Genomic DNA, 15042 nt, shown 5'->3' with positions numbered 1-15042 from the left:
GGGAAGGTTGAGAGAATTGAGAGGAGTTTCAATGCGATGGGGCTTACCCTATCAAACTTCACATATATTGAATATGGACCGTTGAATTGATAGACCGCTTGTGAAATGTATCATATCCCGATGGCAGCACCGTTGGAGCTTTGGAATCTCTCGCCAGTTTCTCACCATCTGTACCCTAGAGTCAACAACGGTGTACAAAAGCAAAGGTCCAAAGTTTTCATTCGATGAAGAGTTATAGATCAAAATTGATGATCTGATTGGTCCCACCGTGGATAGATGGCTCCCGAACCTCACCACTTGGGAAGATCCTAAAAAATTTGAATTTTCACCGTCCATTTGTTGGCCATCTATCGGAGGGACAATGACCGTAAACAGCGAAACACGGCCACGCGCGATATACTGATTATTACATTCAGATAGTCCGAGCAGCGCCCGGTTGGACGCGTGAACAGAGACACATGAGGGCAAATCCGTCGTTTTACCTCGCCCCAAGCGTCCATGTGATCGTTGTTCCAATAAACTTTACACATGTAATACAGTAAAATTAAATTGAGCTGTCCAAATTACGGTCCACCATTTAGACGTATTAAAACCTATGATTAAACTTATTTGATAACATAACAATCGGACTGGTGGACATTTAATGTACGCTGAAATGAAAAATATCCAACGGTCATATATCAGAAAACATTTACCCCCGGATCAAGGTTCATACAAATGCATGATTTACTGGCTGTGAGTTTTTTCAAGGCGCGAAGGCGCGGATTGGATACTGATAGCCAAATCGTTACTGAAGTGATGTCACCAAGCCCTGTGGACCCACCATGATGCATGTGTTGTATCCATACCGTCCAACCATATAGTTTTATTGCATTACAAAGAGAATAAGATAGATCTAAAGTTCAAGTGGACCCCACCATAGAAAATAATGGGGACAGTGACATCCATCGTTCAAGACTTCTCAGGGCCACAGTAGTTTCCGATCAAGCTGATATTTTTTTTTTCACTTCATTTATCTCTATGTTAACTTATGAATAAGTTGCATCTCAAAAATACATCGCGGTGGGCCTTATAAATGTTTCAACGGTGGGTGTGACTGTTCCCACGGTTTTCTATGGCGGGTCTACTTGAAATTTATATCTATCTCATTCTCTTTTTAATGCCATAAAACTATCTCTACAGATGGTTGGACGGTATGGATACAACACATGAATCATGGTGGGGTCCACAGAGCTTGGTGACGTCACTTCAGTAGCGATTTGGCTACTGACCTTGCCAGTATCCAATCCGCGCCCGGTCCACAGAGCTTGGGTTTAAATTGATGGACGCGGATTGCGTATCAAGCGTCGATTCTCAGAGCGCCTGCGTGTCAAGCGTCATAAGCTGAGTATCAGATAACTCCCCGAAAGGGAAAACAGCGCGGCGGAGCGCGGACTGAAAATTACCATCCTAACCTTCTGAAGGAATCCCTAGAGCTAGGGTTTTGCATCCCAATTCTTTTGCGAGAGTAGGGTTTCCCTCCCTTTTGGGTAACCCCAAAATTCAAAAACCCTCCGCTTCAAAAGAGATCCTACTCTCCCTTTCAGATTTCTTCCATTTCTCCCGATATCTCTCCCAAAATCTCGATTCTCTCACCTCAATCGATCTCCATTTTCTGGAATTTGTGAATTCTTTCTAGGGTTTCTATCTTTTCTGCTTCTTTCCTGGAGAGAGGAGAGAAGATGAGCACCACATTGCAGAGGACCGCCAAATCCGGTAGACAGTCACTGTTCTTCCGTGATCTCGCATCCCCGATCTCCACCCACAGAGGGAAGTTCACCAGCCCCGGCCAGGCCGCGGCGGTCTCCGCTCTCTGGCGGGAGAATTTCAACGGCTCGGATCCCCCGCCGCCTCCCGTCTTCACCTTAGAAGACCGCGCCGATTTCTCACCTGAGTCCGGCATCGGCGACTACCCCGCGTCGCCGGATTTCAAGTCGGAGGCGAGGACGCCGGCCCGGGATTCACTCTCCCCTTTGAAAAGCAGAGGCGAGCCGAGCACTTCTTATGCTGCGGTGGCAGTGACACCGCCAGGGGGCGCGCAGACTCAGCAGAGTCCCGTGGGCTTGAATTGGTGGTCCCCCGCTAGGAGCGGTGGGGACCACGATGAGAAGGGGAAGGGGTCACCTGTGGATGGAGTGGTGCAGCCAGGTGCTTTAATTACGCTTCCGCCACCAAGGGAGGTGGCGAGGCCGGACTTGCAGAGGAGCAACTTGCCTGTTGGGAGCAGTGTTGCTGAGGAGGAGTGGGTCACAGTTTATGGGTATGTCTTCAGAATTCGTTTCTTGGATTTCATTTCCTTCAACCTGCAATGGATTTCTATTGATTCTGTGTTGGATCCTGTTCTACTTATTGTGTATTGTGTATTGTGTTTGTAGGTATTCATTATATGCAGCTATTTTATTTTCATTTGCAATGCAGGTCATGGTTAATTTAAAAGAAGGAAATTGTGTCACGAGTCCATGATTCTAAGCCCATATGTGTGAGAGGCCCATGGTTCAGTGATGCAGGTTGTTGATCCGCCACCTAGAATCTCCCTAATGGGACAATCCTAAACAAGGTTTAAAAATTGGTTTCGATGTGCCGAATCGATTGCCACCAAAAGCTATCCATATTGGATGATATGGGCCAATACTGGCCATCTGTGCTCCACTGTGTCAAGAGCAGATGATCAGGATTTCTTGATTGTGTCATCTTAAAGTATGCTCCATTCTCTTAACATGTACCACAATCTAGATGGTTTGTATGGTGTATGCAAGTGCTGCACATGAGAAGGACATGTGGCCACCACAATCCAAAGGTCCTATCTCAACAGAAAACAAGTATCCATAAATATGAGGTTAAGATTGTTCAACTAATATGATTTCGGGACTGATTCAGCAGCAATGGCCACCACAATTTAATTGGTTAAATTTGAGTTAATCTATGCCATGTGTGCAATTTCAAGTTGCCCATGTGTTAGACGTCATGCTTTGTTAGAGCACCAAATAATTCCTCCCAAATTTCAAATTCACAGCCAGCTGTCATTGCAATTAACAGAGACGCAAACTCCTCGTAAACGACAAGCCATGTACACATTACCAAATCAAGCTATTTGTGGGCCCATGTTGATGTATATTTGCAATCCAATCGTTCATCATGTATGCCCCACCATAAAGATCATCATCATTGTCATCATTTAAGCCCTATCCCAACTAATTGGGGTTGGCTACAGGAATAATTTTTTGCCATTCCACTCTATCAAGGGCCGTGACTTCAGTTAGACCATAGGTCACCATGTCTTTACTTACTACCTCCAGTCATGTCCTTCTGGGCATTCCCTTATCCTTTTTGAGCCTTCAACTTGTATGGATTCACTCTTAACTAGTACAGTTTTTTGTCTCCATTGCACATGACCATGCCATCGAAGTCTACTTTCCTTAATCTTGTTACCTATTGGTGCTACTCCTAAATTCTTTTGAATGCATTAATTTCCAATTCTATCCTTGTCTCGCCACTTATGCATCTCAACAACCTCATTTCAGCTACACTCATCTTATTGACATGTTTGTTAACTGTCCAATCCCAGAACGCATGGCTGGTCCTATAGCCCACATATAAAATTCCCTTTTAGTTTGAGTGGTAAACGACGATCACGTAAAACTCTAGAGGCACATCTCCAATTTTTCAGCCTCGCTTGGGTTGATAATTGAAGTGGTTTTTCATTTTGGGAAACTTCTTGCTCAATAATCTTTACTAATTCCTCGTTCCCACTCTAGTGGTAGTTTGTTACTAAAATTGCACTAGTATACTATGTTTTAGTCCAACTAATTTTAAATAGTTTAGATTCTAAAGTACCTCTCCATAAATCTAGACTTCTCCATATATTTAGCTTTGTGTTTATGCCCTCCCTTTTCTTGTCAATCAAAACTATGCCATCCGCAAACATCATACACCATGGGATCTCTTCCTATAAATGGCTCGTGAACTCATCCATGACCAATTTGAAAAGGTTTGGACTCAATGTTGACCTTGGGTGCAAGCTACAATATTTGGGAACACACTTGTCTCTCCACTATTATCCTCACATTTGTCCACTATTATCCTCACATTTGTTATTGCTCTCCTCACATTTGTTATTGCTCCCTCACATTCTCTTGAAACTCCTCTCTCTCCCAACACCTACTCGATTAACTCTTTAGGCATCCTATTGTTAGCTTTCTCTAAATCAATGAAGAACATGTGGAGATCCCTCTTCATCCCTATATTTCTCCATCAATTGTAAGTAGGAAAATGGCTTCAGTGGCAGACCTCCCCAGCATGAAACCAAACCGATTTTCTGATACATTCATTTCATTCCTCAGTCTTTGCTCAATCACCCTTTCCCTAAGTTTCAAAGTATGGTCATAACTTTAGTACTTGTCATGGTTTGGGCGAATGGCTTCGGTCATGGGTTTACTCCCCACAAACATGAGTTTGATTCCCCTCCCTGTGGATTACTCGATGCTCGTGGTTGGCGGGTGATTGCCTGCATCCGCAGGGAATAGTCTTGCCTTAAAGGGGCGGAGACACCTTGTCGTCATAAAAAAATGGTCATAAGTTTAATCCCATGGTAGTTAGTGCAACTTTGTATGCCTCCTTTATTTTTATAAATAGTTATCATGGTACTTTTCCTCCATTCGTTTGGCATTTTCTTCGGTCATACAATCTTGTCGAACAACTTTGTCAACCAAAAACCCGGTATCTATCATACACTTTCAAACTTCTATTGTTGTAATATTTCTCAAAGCTTCTTTTACTTCAAATATCTTGATCCTACACATCTATGGACTCCGACGTTATTTGAGTTCACGGTTCCTTCTATCTCTATGCTCTTAGAATGTTTGTCATCTAACAAGTTATAAAAAATGCTTCTCCACCTTTCATCGATCTCATCGTACTTGATTAGCATCCTCTGGTCATCTCTCTTAATGCATCTAACATGATATGGGTCCCCACTCTTCTTCGCTCTTGTTTTTGCGAGTTTGAATACATTTTTCTCACCTTCTCTTGTCCCCAATCTATTGTAAAGGTAATCATAAGCTTTTAGTTTAGCCGCACTTACTATTTTCTTAGCATTATTTTTGTCATTTCTATATTGTTCAAGATTTTCATTGTTTCTAGTCCCTTGCCAGGCTTTGAAACGTGCACATTTCTCGTTAATGGCTTTTTGTATGTTGCTAGTAGATACTCCTAATATATCTTTTGCCGCTTTCCTAATGCACTCTACCATCTTTTTCCACATAATGTTTCCTTCTTTCTCGACATTCTACTTTCCTTCTTCCATCAATTTATTTATGAATAATATTGATTTATCCTCTTTTATATTCCACCACCTAATTTTTGGACAACTATTAATTTCATTCCCTTTCTTCTCTCTCTTAATGTAAATATTCATAAACATTAACTTATGTTGAATGGTCAAACTCTCTCTAGGTGTCACATTGCAGTCCTTATATATTGGTTGTTTTGTCTTCCTAAGTAGAAAGAAATCTATTTAGCCCGTATATGATCCACTTTTGAAAGTTATTAAATGTTCATATCTCTTCTTAAAGTATGTTCTTGCTAGAGCTAGATTGTATGCCATTCCCCCATCTCATTTTTTCTCCCAAAAACTATGTCCTCCATATACCCCCTCATATCCTCTCTACCTTCTTTTTCCCAACATGATCATTTAAGTCTCCTCCTATAAATATCCTCTCTCCGTTCAGAATTTCTTGCATTAGTCCATCCATATCCTCCCATAATTGTCCCTTAATTCTTTCCTATAACCCAACCTTTTGTGTGTATGTACTAATAACATTGATTATCCCCCCTCTTAACAAAAGTTTTATTAATAAAATTCTATCACTTACTTTCCTCACATGTATTTATCCCTTAAATCTTTATCGATCACTATCCTTACTCCATTTCTATTATTGTCCTTTCCTATATACCAAAGCTCATATCCATCACTTTCTCTAGTTTTGGCTCACCATAAAGATACAAAACGCAAAAGATCTAGCCGATCTAAAGTGCTGGTGGACAACACCAAAGCAGGGTGTCCCAAAACGGTTACGTATCGGCCATAACGGCCGATACGTAACGGTAACGGTGGTACCCCTTACGCGATACGGGGCCGTATCGGCCGAGTCGCTTTTTTGTACACGTAACGGCCGTTACGGGCGTAACGGCCGTTACTGACCCGTAACGGCTGTTACGGGCCTTGGAAAAAAAAAAAAAAGAAAATAAATAAAAAACCGTTACCTTTTTCCTTTCTTTTCCTCTTCTTCTTCTCTCTTCTTCTTCTTCTTCTTCTTCCTCTTCTCGGCCTGCTACGGCCCTGTTGCGGCTGCGGCTGCGGTCCTGCTGCGACTGCGGCTACGGCCTCCTCCTCCTCCTCCTCCTTCTTCTTCTCTCTCTCTCTCTCTCCCTCTCTCTCTCTCTCTGTTCTTTCCCTCTTTCCCTCTTTTTTCTTCTCTTCTTTCCCTCTTTTTTCTTTTCGGTTTCCCTCTCTCCTTCCTTTTTTTTTTTTGGGGCAGCGTAAGCTGCTCTCGGTACGTGTCACGCTGAGACGAGCGCTGACACTCCTCGAGCTCTGAGTTGTACGAACGGTTCAAAGGAGATCAAAGTTTTATAGGCTCCACAGTGATGTATTTATTATATCCACATCGTTCATCTATTTTTAAATATTATTTTAGAGCATCACCTAAAAAATGAATCGTATCCAAAGATCGTCCGGACCACACCAAAAATAGCAGCGGAGGTGATGATTTTCACCGTTAAACAATTCGTAGGCCCACCGTAACATTTATTTTCCATCCAATCTGTTCATGAGGTCAAAAAGACCCGAATGAAGAGGAAAACCAAATTTCATATTGATCTAAAAGTCATGTGATCCCAAAAAAGTTTTCAATGGTAGACGTTCAATCCCCCATTGCTTTTTGCAGTGTGGTCCACTTGATAATTAGATTTGTCTTATTTTTCGTGTCAAGTCTTAAGACAATCTCGTCAAATGAATGGACGGTTTAGATATAACACATTCATCATGCGTGGGGCCCAAAAAACTTTGACATGTGTGATACACTTCACAATCCAAGTCTCACCTAATTTGGGGCCATAAAAAATTGTACCAAAGACATTAACTTAAAATTTACTAATTAAATTATAAACTGCAATTCCTAACTCACAATGCCAAAATCAAATTATTTGAATAGTTTTTAATTGTTATTTGGTGTACTCTTATTTTTTAAAATAAGGCCTTTTGGTTTTTTTCATGATTCACTATCCAATAAATGTCCACTAATACATAAGTGGGATAATGACAATAAATTGCATGAATTTGAGGCTAATTTGGGGCATAGATTGGTCCTTCAAGTCAGCCCGAAATTGGCAACGCCATCTACCTGAATTTAATTTCATTTTTTTAAAGAACTACTAGGAGAAAGATATTAAATTGTTAAGTATATAGATTAGATATTTAGAAAATTAAATATATACATTTTGTAGTCAAATTCAGGTTACTTGGTTCAAAAATTAATCAGACAGTCCGATACAGCTTCTCACCAAAGAGTAGACCGTTACACCACCATAAACATGTTCCAATTTATAAATGAATGCATATTTGGAATGCTTAGAATATTCCGGATTTAATACATATTTTTTTATATTTTTTTGGCAAAAAAAAAATTTACGCCGTTACGGGCCGTTACGCCCCCGTATCGCCGTTACGACCCTGTATCCGTATCGGTTTTGGAGGTCACCGTTACACTAACCGATACCGATACGGGACACCTTGCACCAAAGTCAACAACGTAGAACTCACCTTAAACATTTAAATTCAAGTATCATGACCTACCAAAGTCATGGATTGGCCTGATGTATCAATCGTTTCTTAATCTTGTTGGGCTGCACCTTATGAATGGGTTGGATGGGTTTATGGACAATAAGTTGGGCCTGAAACACAATTTGATACTGTTCTATGGTGGCATTTCCCCTATTTTTGGCATTGTCGTTTCCCACGTGAGTTCCCTTTTAGCCTAAAAATTTGTCTAATGGCTAATAATAGATGAGCGTACCTGATGAATGGAATGGATCTTAAATAAACACCATGGGTGGATCCCACCCAGTAGTCCTCAAGTTGGAATGTGAGGGGTTGGGTCTTTGATGAACTACATTGCGGGAGCTTCTTCCAAAGAAGAGAAGTGGGGAAAAGGGGCTAGGATGGTTCATCAATGAAGTTAATCAGTTGGAATGTGAAGGGTTTGGGGTGTAGGCAAAAGAGATATTAGATTAAGGGCTTCTGCAAATTTTATAAGGCTTGGTAACTTTTGAGGAAACCAAGCTTCAATCGACTGACAATTTTTTTAGATTCCTTGGGTGTGGAAGGAATAAGGATTGGGTGGCCAACTGGGCCATAGATGCAAAGAGAGTTGTAGAAGGAATAGTGGTTATTTGGAACCAATGTTCGAAGTATCAGTATCGCTAGTTGGGGATACAGAAACAATGTCAATTGTAGATAATATATCCGATAACCAGAAATGTGGTGAGACATTGGGGAAACATGGGGAAAACGGTGGAATTTTTCAGTAAAATACACATTTGCATATTTAGGAATAAAAAATTTGCAAAAAGAATGCATACATAATAAGTTTTCATTTAATAGGTGCCTAAAAGCATGTGTTTTTGTAACTTGTAAGAAATCAGTCCAACCATCCCATTGATCCCATTTATCCATCCAACTACCCAAACTTCCCTCCAACATCCATCGATATTTAAGAATATCGACAACACGATATTTTGCCGAGAAATCTTCGACAACTGAAAAGGAAACATAAGACTGTGGTCTCGATATCCTCTATGCTGCGATAACGATAACATTGCGATATTATCATCAACAATTTGAACATTGCATACAACCATGCGCTTAAAATGGAATTTTTTTAGTAAACTGATTTTTGGCGATATCGATACATTGGCGATCTTATTGAAATATCGCTGATACAAGCGACACCAAAATTTACACAATAAAAAATATTGGCAATACATTGGTGATATCGATACATTGGCGAGACAAGCGATGCTTGAAATTTACATGGTTGAAAATATTGGCAATACATTGGCGATATCAATACATTAGAGATTTATAGCGATACATTGCTGATATCTGGAATTTCTGATACTACCGTTGCTATCAGTGTCAGTACCAGTGTTATTGGAATTGCCGAGCTGGAGATAACGGATAATATCAGGGATACTTCGAACAATGTTTGGGACACAAAGGTGTGGGAGCAAGAGTGTGGGGAGGTCACTTTTCAATTTTTGTGCTCCTAAGGATGTGGCTACGGGCTTCAAATGGGTGTTCACAACTATAGATGGGCCAATTTAAGCAGGCCAATGATCTCTGTTTTGGGTAGAGCTAGATTCTTCTCGCAGAAGGTGGCGACTTACATGGTGTGTGGGCGTGATTTCAATGTTGTAAGATTAACCTTTGAGAAACTGGATTGAGGCTGCATTTCACGCGATGTGAGAGACTTTTGATTAGGTCCAAAAATAATATTGTGGACATGCTGACGGGAGATGTTAAGTTTACTTGGACTAATGGGTAAGAGAGGGCTGCTAAATCCAAGTTAAACAGGTTTTGGTATTGGCTGATTGGGTAGAGAGTTTCCCCTCTTGTTTGGCAAAGGGGACTTCTGATGCCCATTTTCGACCAATGTCTGATAGTTTTGGAAGTGGAGGAGGATGCTCGGGTATCGAGGCTGTTTAGATTTGAGTTGGTATGGCGAGAAGTGGAGGAAGGAGTGGTGGAATTGCATCACAGTAGAGGGACATGCTGGCTTTAGGTTATTTTAAAAGCTTAACATATGGAAGGAGGTGTTGGGAAAGCGGGAGGAAGAGGTGGGAGATATTCTTCTTCTTTTGATTTTTCTAATAAAATATCTTACCTTTACAAAAAAGAAAAAGAAGAGTTCTTGGGTATAAACAGCTTGAGTTTCTTAAGACCGACATCATTATGATATTTCATGAACAAAGGCTACTTTCGTATGTTCAAATTTTGCTTTTCATCAGAGAGCCATAACTAGCATTCAAAGGTGGTTGGTGTGCATTGGGGAGTTTCTAAAAATATGTGCTTGTCCTGCACCTGCAACCTAGCTGTGGATGACACTTCTCAACAGCCCATTGTTACTCTTCCCTTACCCAAGAACCCCTCAATGGCTGGGACATTAGCACCGTTGATTTGGTCATTTCTGTTGCTGTTTCTGTCATTGTCACTGAGTATGTTGTTGTTGGTGCTGGTTTGTTTTGGCAGGTTCTAGAATCTGGAAACAAAATACAAAACATAATTTCCTTTTAGTATTGATTGAAAAATTTGCCAATTTCAATTTGATTTGCCAATGGGTAACCAACTCGAGATTTTTATTTTTTTCTTCCATTTTGGTTTCTTTCTTATGGTTTTCCTGATCCTTCATGGGTAGAAAAAAGAGTCGAACCAAAAATGATGTCTTTAGTACACATCAAGTGAGACCATTGGTGCAATCAATTATGTGATTGCATGAATGATCTGGATGTATGAAATTGATTTTTTTTTTTTTTCCCTGCAATGTTCCTTCGGATGCAGAGTTTGGTTATGGTATTGAAAACTGTGGGCATGATCTGATATTCATAACCTTCTTACCAAACAGCGGCATGCTTTATTGCCATTACATGCTACATATGGCTCCAGACAGGTGCATATTGAGACGGTGTATCATGCCCTCCCTCGCCCCAATTTACTTAAAGAGGGGAAGGAATGGTTTATTTGTCAGTTCCACGATTGCTTTGGATCTTCTTCTCTATCTCACCAAGAAAAAAGTGGTGATTTTCTTTTATTGTTTGTGTACTCAGCTCATTTTCTATATGTAACGTCATTCTTCACTTTTCCTCATCAGATTTTCACCAGGAGATACCAACTTGGTATTGCGTGAATTCGAGAAGTGCGGCGTAATATTAAAGCATGTCCCAGGTCCGAGAGATGCAAATTGGATGCACATTCTTTATCAGGTTATCTCTTCTTCTGCTTATTCATACCTCAATATCTTAATAGCGGTCTTGTTATGCTTGGCAAAATCTATACCAGGATCTACTACTGCTGGCAGTTATCTAAAGATATTATATGATACCCTGTAAGAATTTAGGATACAGGTTGGGTGCACCTTTTGCCAATGTAAGCTGTTCATCTAGTGGGTTCCAATGGGCAATTGCCTGACGTCTCCCCTATCAGATGATTGCAGCCTTGTGATTTGTGGCCTGCAAATGGGCATCTACATGTAATGATCCACACTTGATTGGCTCATTGGGCAGCTAGGTTCATATGACAGGGGAGACCTGTGGTATCTGGCATCCATGATGGCGCCCACACGAATGGTTTAGATCTCAAGTAGTTGGCCTGATGTGTACAGTTCAACAGCAGTTTCTATATTTTATATTTTTTTCAGTCTGTATTCTCACTGCTCTCAAAGGTAGTTTATTGATTTTTCTTTATTGATGCAGAACCGATTTGATGCCCAGAAAGCTCTCAGCAAGAATGGGATGCAAATAAATGGGGTTCTTATTATTGGTGTGAAGCCTTTGGATCCGATTGAGCGACAGTACCTGAATGAAAAGCTCAACAATCAAGGCTTCATGGTGCTGCCCCCTCAGCCGCCTGGGGGCGGCTTGGCACCCAGCGTGTTGAAAGCCTCTCCACGGCCCTATTATCTTCAGAATGGTGACACAAACCGGCGCTTGGGTGGGGCTATTGCCTCACCTGCAAAATCTGCAGTTTCGAGAATCATGGATTTGATGTTTGGAATTTGAACGAGTGAAATCTCCCATGGGTGCTGCGACTTATGGATCAATCCATCCAATCTCTTCATAATTGTATTGTTTTTGTTTTTTTTTCTTGTGCTGTTGGCACTCGTTTTGTAATAGCGGTGAATGCATCCTCATCCCAACTGGAATGTGTGCTTCAAGAGGTTTCGTAACTAATAATCAAAAAATTTTGTAATTCACAAAGCAGGTGAATCCCATCCTCCCCCCTCCCTCCCTCCCCCCCCCCCCCCCCCCCGGATCTTGCTTCGAGCTGCGGCCGCTGTTATGGAAGAAACAAACCCCCTACAATGCTCCTCACGAGTAGCTGCCAGTTGCTGCAAGGACCCTCATGATGAGCTGCCATTGTAGCTGTTGTGGGCACGCGTGTGGTGCTGGCATTGGTCGAGTCTCTATCTGGTGGGCCATGTTGATGGGCTATAGGCCAAAAGCGGTAGAGGTGGTGGTTGGATGACTTTGAAAGTCAGTTCTGCTGGCTGGATATGGACTAACGGCCCTACACAGTCAGCATGGATTATATTAGAAGTCGTGAATTGCGAGTTTTACTGGTTGGGTGTTTATTTTAATTTTTCGGAGTTTACTGATTACTAAGCTCATTGCCCATTTTCTAGCTTAGCATGCTTAGGCACGTTGGCTAATCCAACAAGCCCAATCATAGCATGCTGGCACCCTCTCGTCAGGCGCATCCTGATCCAAGTTTCACGTCAGCGGGGCACTACTAATTCCTGAACTCGAAAAGGATTGTATGCTCCCCAATGCAAAAAAAAAAAAAAAGAATAAAGAAAAGAAAAAAGAACTGGAGATTTGCTGTTTACCTGAAATGCAATCATCGGATAGCCAGATGAGCCTTATTATTTTTGGTCCAGTTCATATCTAGAGTGGACAGTACCACCGACACTGTTTCCATGTATGTGCTCACACATGGCCGCATATAGAGATGAACATTATACTATCAGCCTACCTCTGCCTATCAGTGCGTTTTTGTTAATCAAACCCAGAATACTTTTAACCAAGAACAAACTAAGATCAACCACTATTGAAGGCTGTCAGTGCCAGTGTAGAAATGGCCTTTACATGTTGATTAAATTTCAGTAGGAGGGTGACAAAATATAAATATTACACATTGTCAATCTTGGGGCCATTGATGGGCCAGTTACAATCTTTTTCGATATTTATCACCCCTGATTGACCTGAAACAGTGGATACTGCTGCAAAACCTGTTCTGGGCGTCAACCAAACGAAACATGTCCCAATTTGAAAAGGTAATAAGAATCATCAATTCATTGAGTTCATTCTTGGAAACATTCCCCAAAAGAATGCCCCTTATATCACATTAGTATTTTACTGTTTTCTCTTCTAGCAGTTCATCCTTGTTCTTTGAACTTTGATACTTTAGCAGTGTGTGATGGATGATACACAGGCACTGAGAAACTGTACATGTCCCATGCAAGTAATCCTAACTGAACTGTCCAAAATATGGGGCCTAGTTTAGATGTATCATAAGCCAAAAATGAAACATAGGGCTTGGTCGGTTGCCACTTAAAAATGAGTTAATCTCATTTTAGTTAATATCAATTATGTATCAGAGCTCGTAGTTTATATAAATTGGTGGTTATATTTTTACAGCCTGTTTGGTTGCCACTCAAAAAAGAGTTCAAGAGCACCCACTCAAAAAAGAGTTCAAGTAACTCAACCTTAATCTTTAAAAAAATAAATAATTAAAAAAAAGGAAACTAGAAAAAGCAAAAAAAAGAGAAAAAAAAAAGAAGATCTCGAACAGATATTTACAAATAAATAAATGAGATAAGCTCGGTTTTAAACAGGCACTTATTTGACTCTCAGATTGGTGACATTTATTGGACAGTTGAAATGAAAATTATCTATCCGTCCTATTTCAACAAACAATCCGGTTTCCGGACTGTGATGCTGTGACAGGAAGCTCCACAAATTTATGTGATTTAATTTGAGTTACTGTATGCTATGTGTGCAGTTTCTGAGTTCCTTCTGAATGTATGTTTATCAAGGATCATAGGCTGGCAGATACCAAATAACTCCCCTTCTGAACTTCTGATACATTTGGCAAAAAGGGTTTTTTTAAGCTACATGGTTCATCATTTATGTTTGCAGACGCCTTTGTTCTCATCTTTCTATTGATTGCAACACGCCACCTAGTGGGATTTCACCACCTATGGGTATCGAACCCAACACCTCGTGTAGGGGGCGCTTACAATCAATAGGGGTAAGGACTCGAACCCCTATTGATTGTAACTCCAACCACATGAAAACGTCATCATATGTAAGGGGCGTTTGGATCATAAGTTACTTAAGACAAGCTAATTATGCCTCAAGTAACTTATCTTGGTTTCTACTTAATAAGTTGAAGTGATTAAGTAAAAAAGTTACTTATAATTGATCTTAAACCAAACTTACTAATCCCAAATAAGTTACTTATCTACTGCTGTAAGTAGAAAAAGTAACTTATTTGGGGGTGTCCAAATGGGCCTGTAATGTCCATGGGCCTCAGTCCATACATACGGGTCCATGATTCTGTGATACAGACCATCAATCTGATGGGACCCACTTACATGCTGCAAAAACTCCCCAATGGGACAATCCCAACCCTGCGACTGGAAGCATGAAATAGATGGGGAAAAAACACACCAAGCTTCCACATTCAACTTAAATGGGCAAATACTTGATGGGTTGCTAACTTCTTCCAATCTGAGAGTTTTTGGGCAAGGTCCAAACAGTGGGATCCATGGATGAACAGTCTGGATCACCAAACAATGGGACTCGTATGGATGTCAGGACCCAAGCATACTTCCTATCCTAAGGCGATGGATCCTGCAATGCCACAGCACAAACCAACTTCAGCATCTGTTTGCATTTAAGAAACCTAAATGAATTTCGATTCATTGGGTAGCCAGCATTTGCGGATGGCAAGGAGCCCAAGGCTCCATGTCATTTTTCTCTTTGTTGTTTGCTAGAAGAATGCTCTAAATGAAACGAGTTCTTCAATGTCCAGACGAAAGGAAACACATGCTCATTTCCAGGCTTCTTTGCCGGGAAGAGGGAAAAAAAAAAAGATCGAAAAAGATGATGTGGGGCCTCCCATGTGTGTCAGCATCTGTTGGCTGCCAAGGTTTCTTTCATCCAAAC

General features: G+C 40.9%; 1 protein-coding gene across 1 annotated transcript; it reads left to right on the top strand.

Annotated features, from left to right (window-relative positions):
* The first annotated feature begins 1455 nt into the window (after window positions 1-1455).
* On the top strand, window positions 1456-12069 carry LOC131257944 (nuclear pore complex protein NUP35). Its single transcript, XM_058258921.1, has 3 exons — window positions 1456-2299; window positions 10965-11076; window positions 11566-12069. The coding sequence occupies exons 1-3, from the start codon at window positions 1722-1724 to the stop codon at window positions 11869-11871; spliced, it is 996 nt and encodes a 331-aa protein (XP_058114904.1). The 5' UTR covers window positions 1456-1721; the 3' UTR covers window positions 11872-12069.
* The last annotated feature ends 2973 nt before the right edge of the window (window positions 12070-15042 follow it).

The sequence above is a fragment of the Magnolia sinica genome, chromosome 1, assembly GCF_029962835.1.
Source record: "Magnolia sinica isolate HGM2019 chromosome 1, MsV1, whole genome shotgun sequence".
NCBI lineage: Eukaryota > Viridiplantae > Streptophyta > Magnoliopsida > Magnoliales > Magnoliaceae > Magnolia > Magnolia sinica.
This window is presented reverse-complemented; position numbering and strand designations above follow the sequence as displayed.

What these genes read in the sequence shown, in the direction of transcription:
- LOC131257944 (XM_058258921.1), top strand. Translation starts at nt 1,722, where the DNA reads ATGAGCACCACATTGCAGAGGACCGCCAAATCCGGTAGACAGTCACTG. An exon ending in GAGTGGGTCACAGTTTATGG is followed by an intron (nt 2,300 to 10,964) that starts GTATGTCTTCAG and finishes TTTCCTCATCAG; the next exon opens with ATTTTCACCAGGAGATACCA. An exon ending in GGATGCACATTCTTTATCAG is followed by an intron (nt 11,077 to 11,565) that starts GTTATCTCTTCT and finishes TTATTGATGCAG; the next exon opens with AACCGATTTGATGCCCAGAA.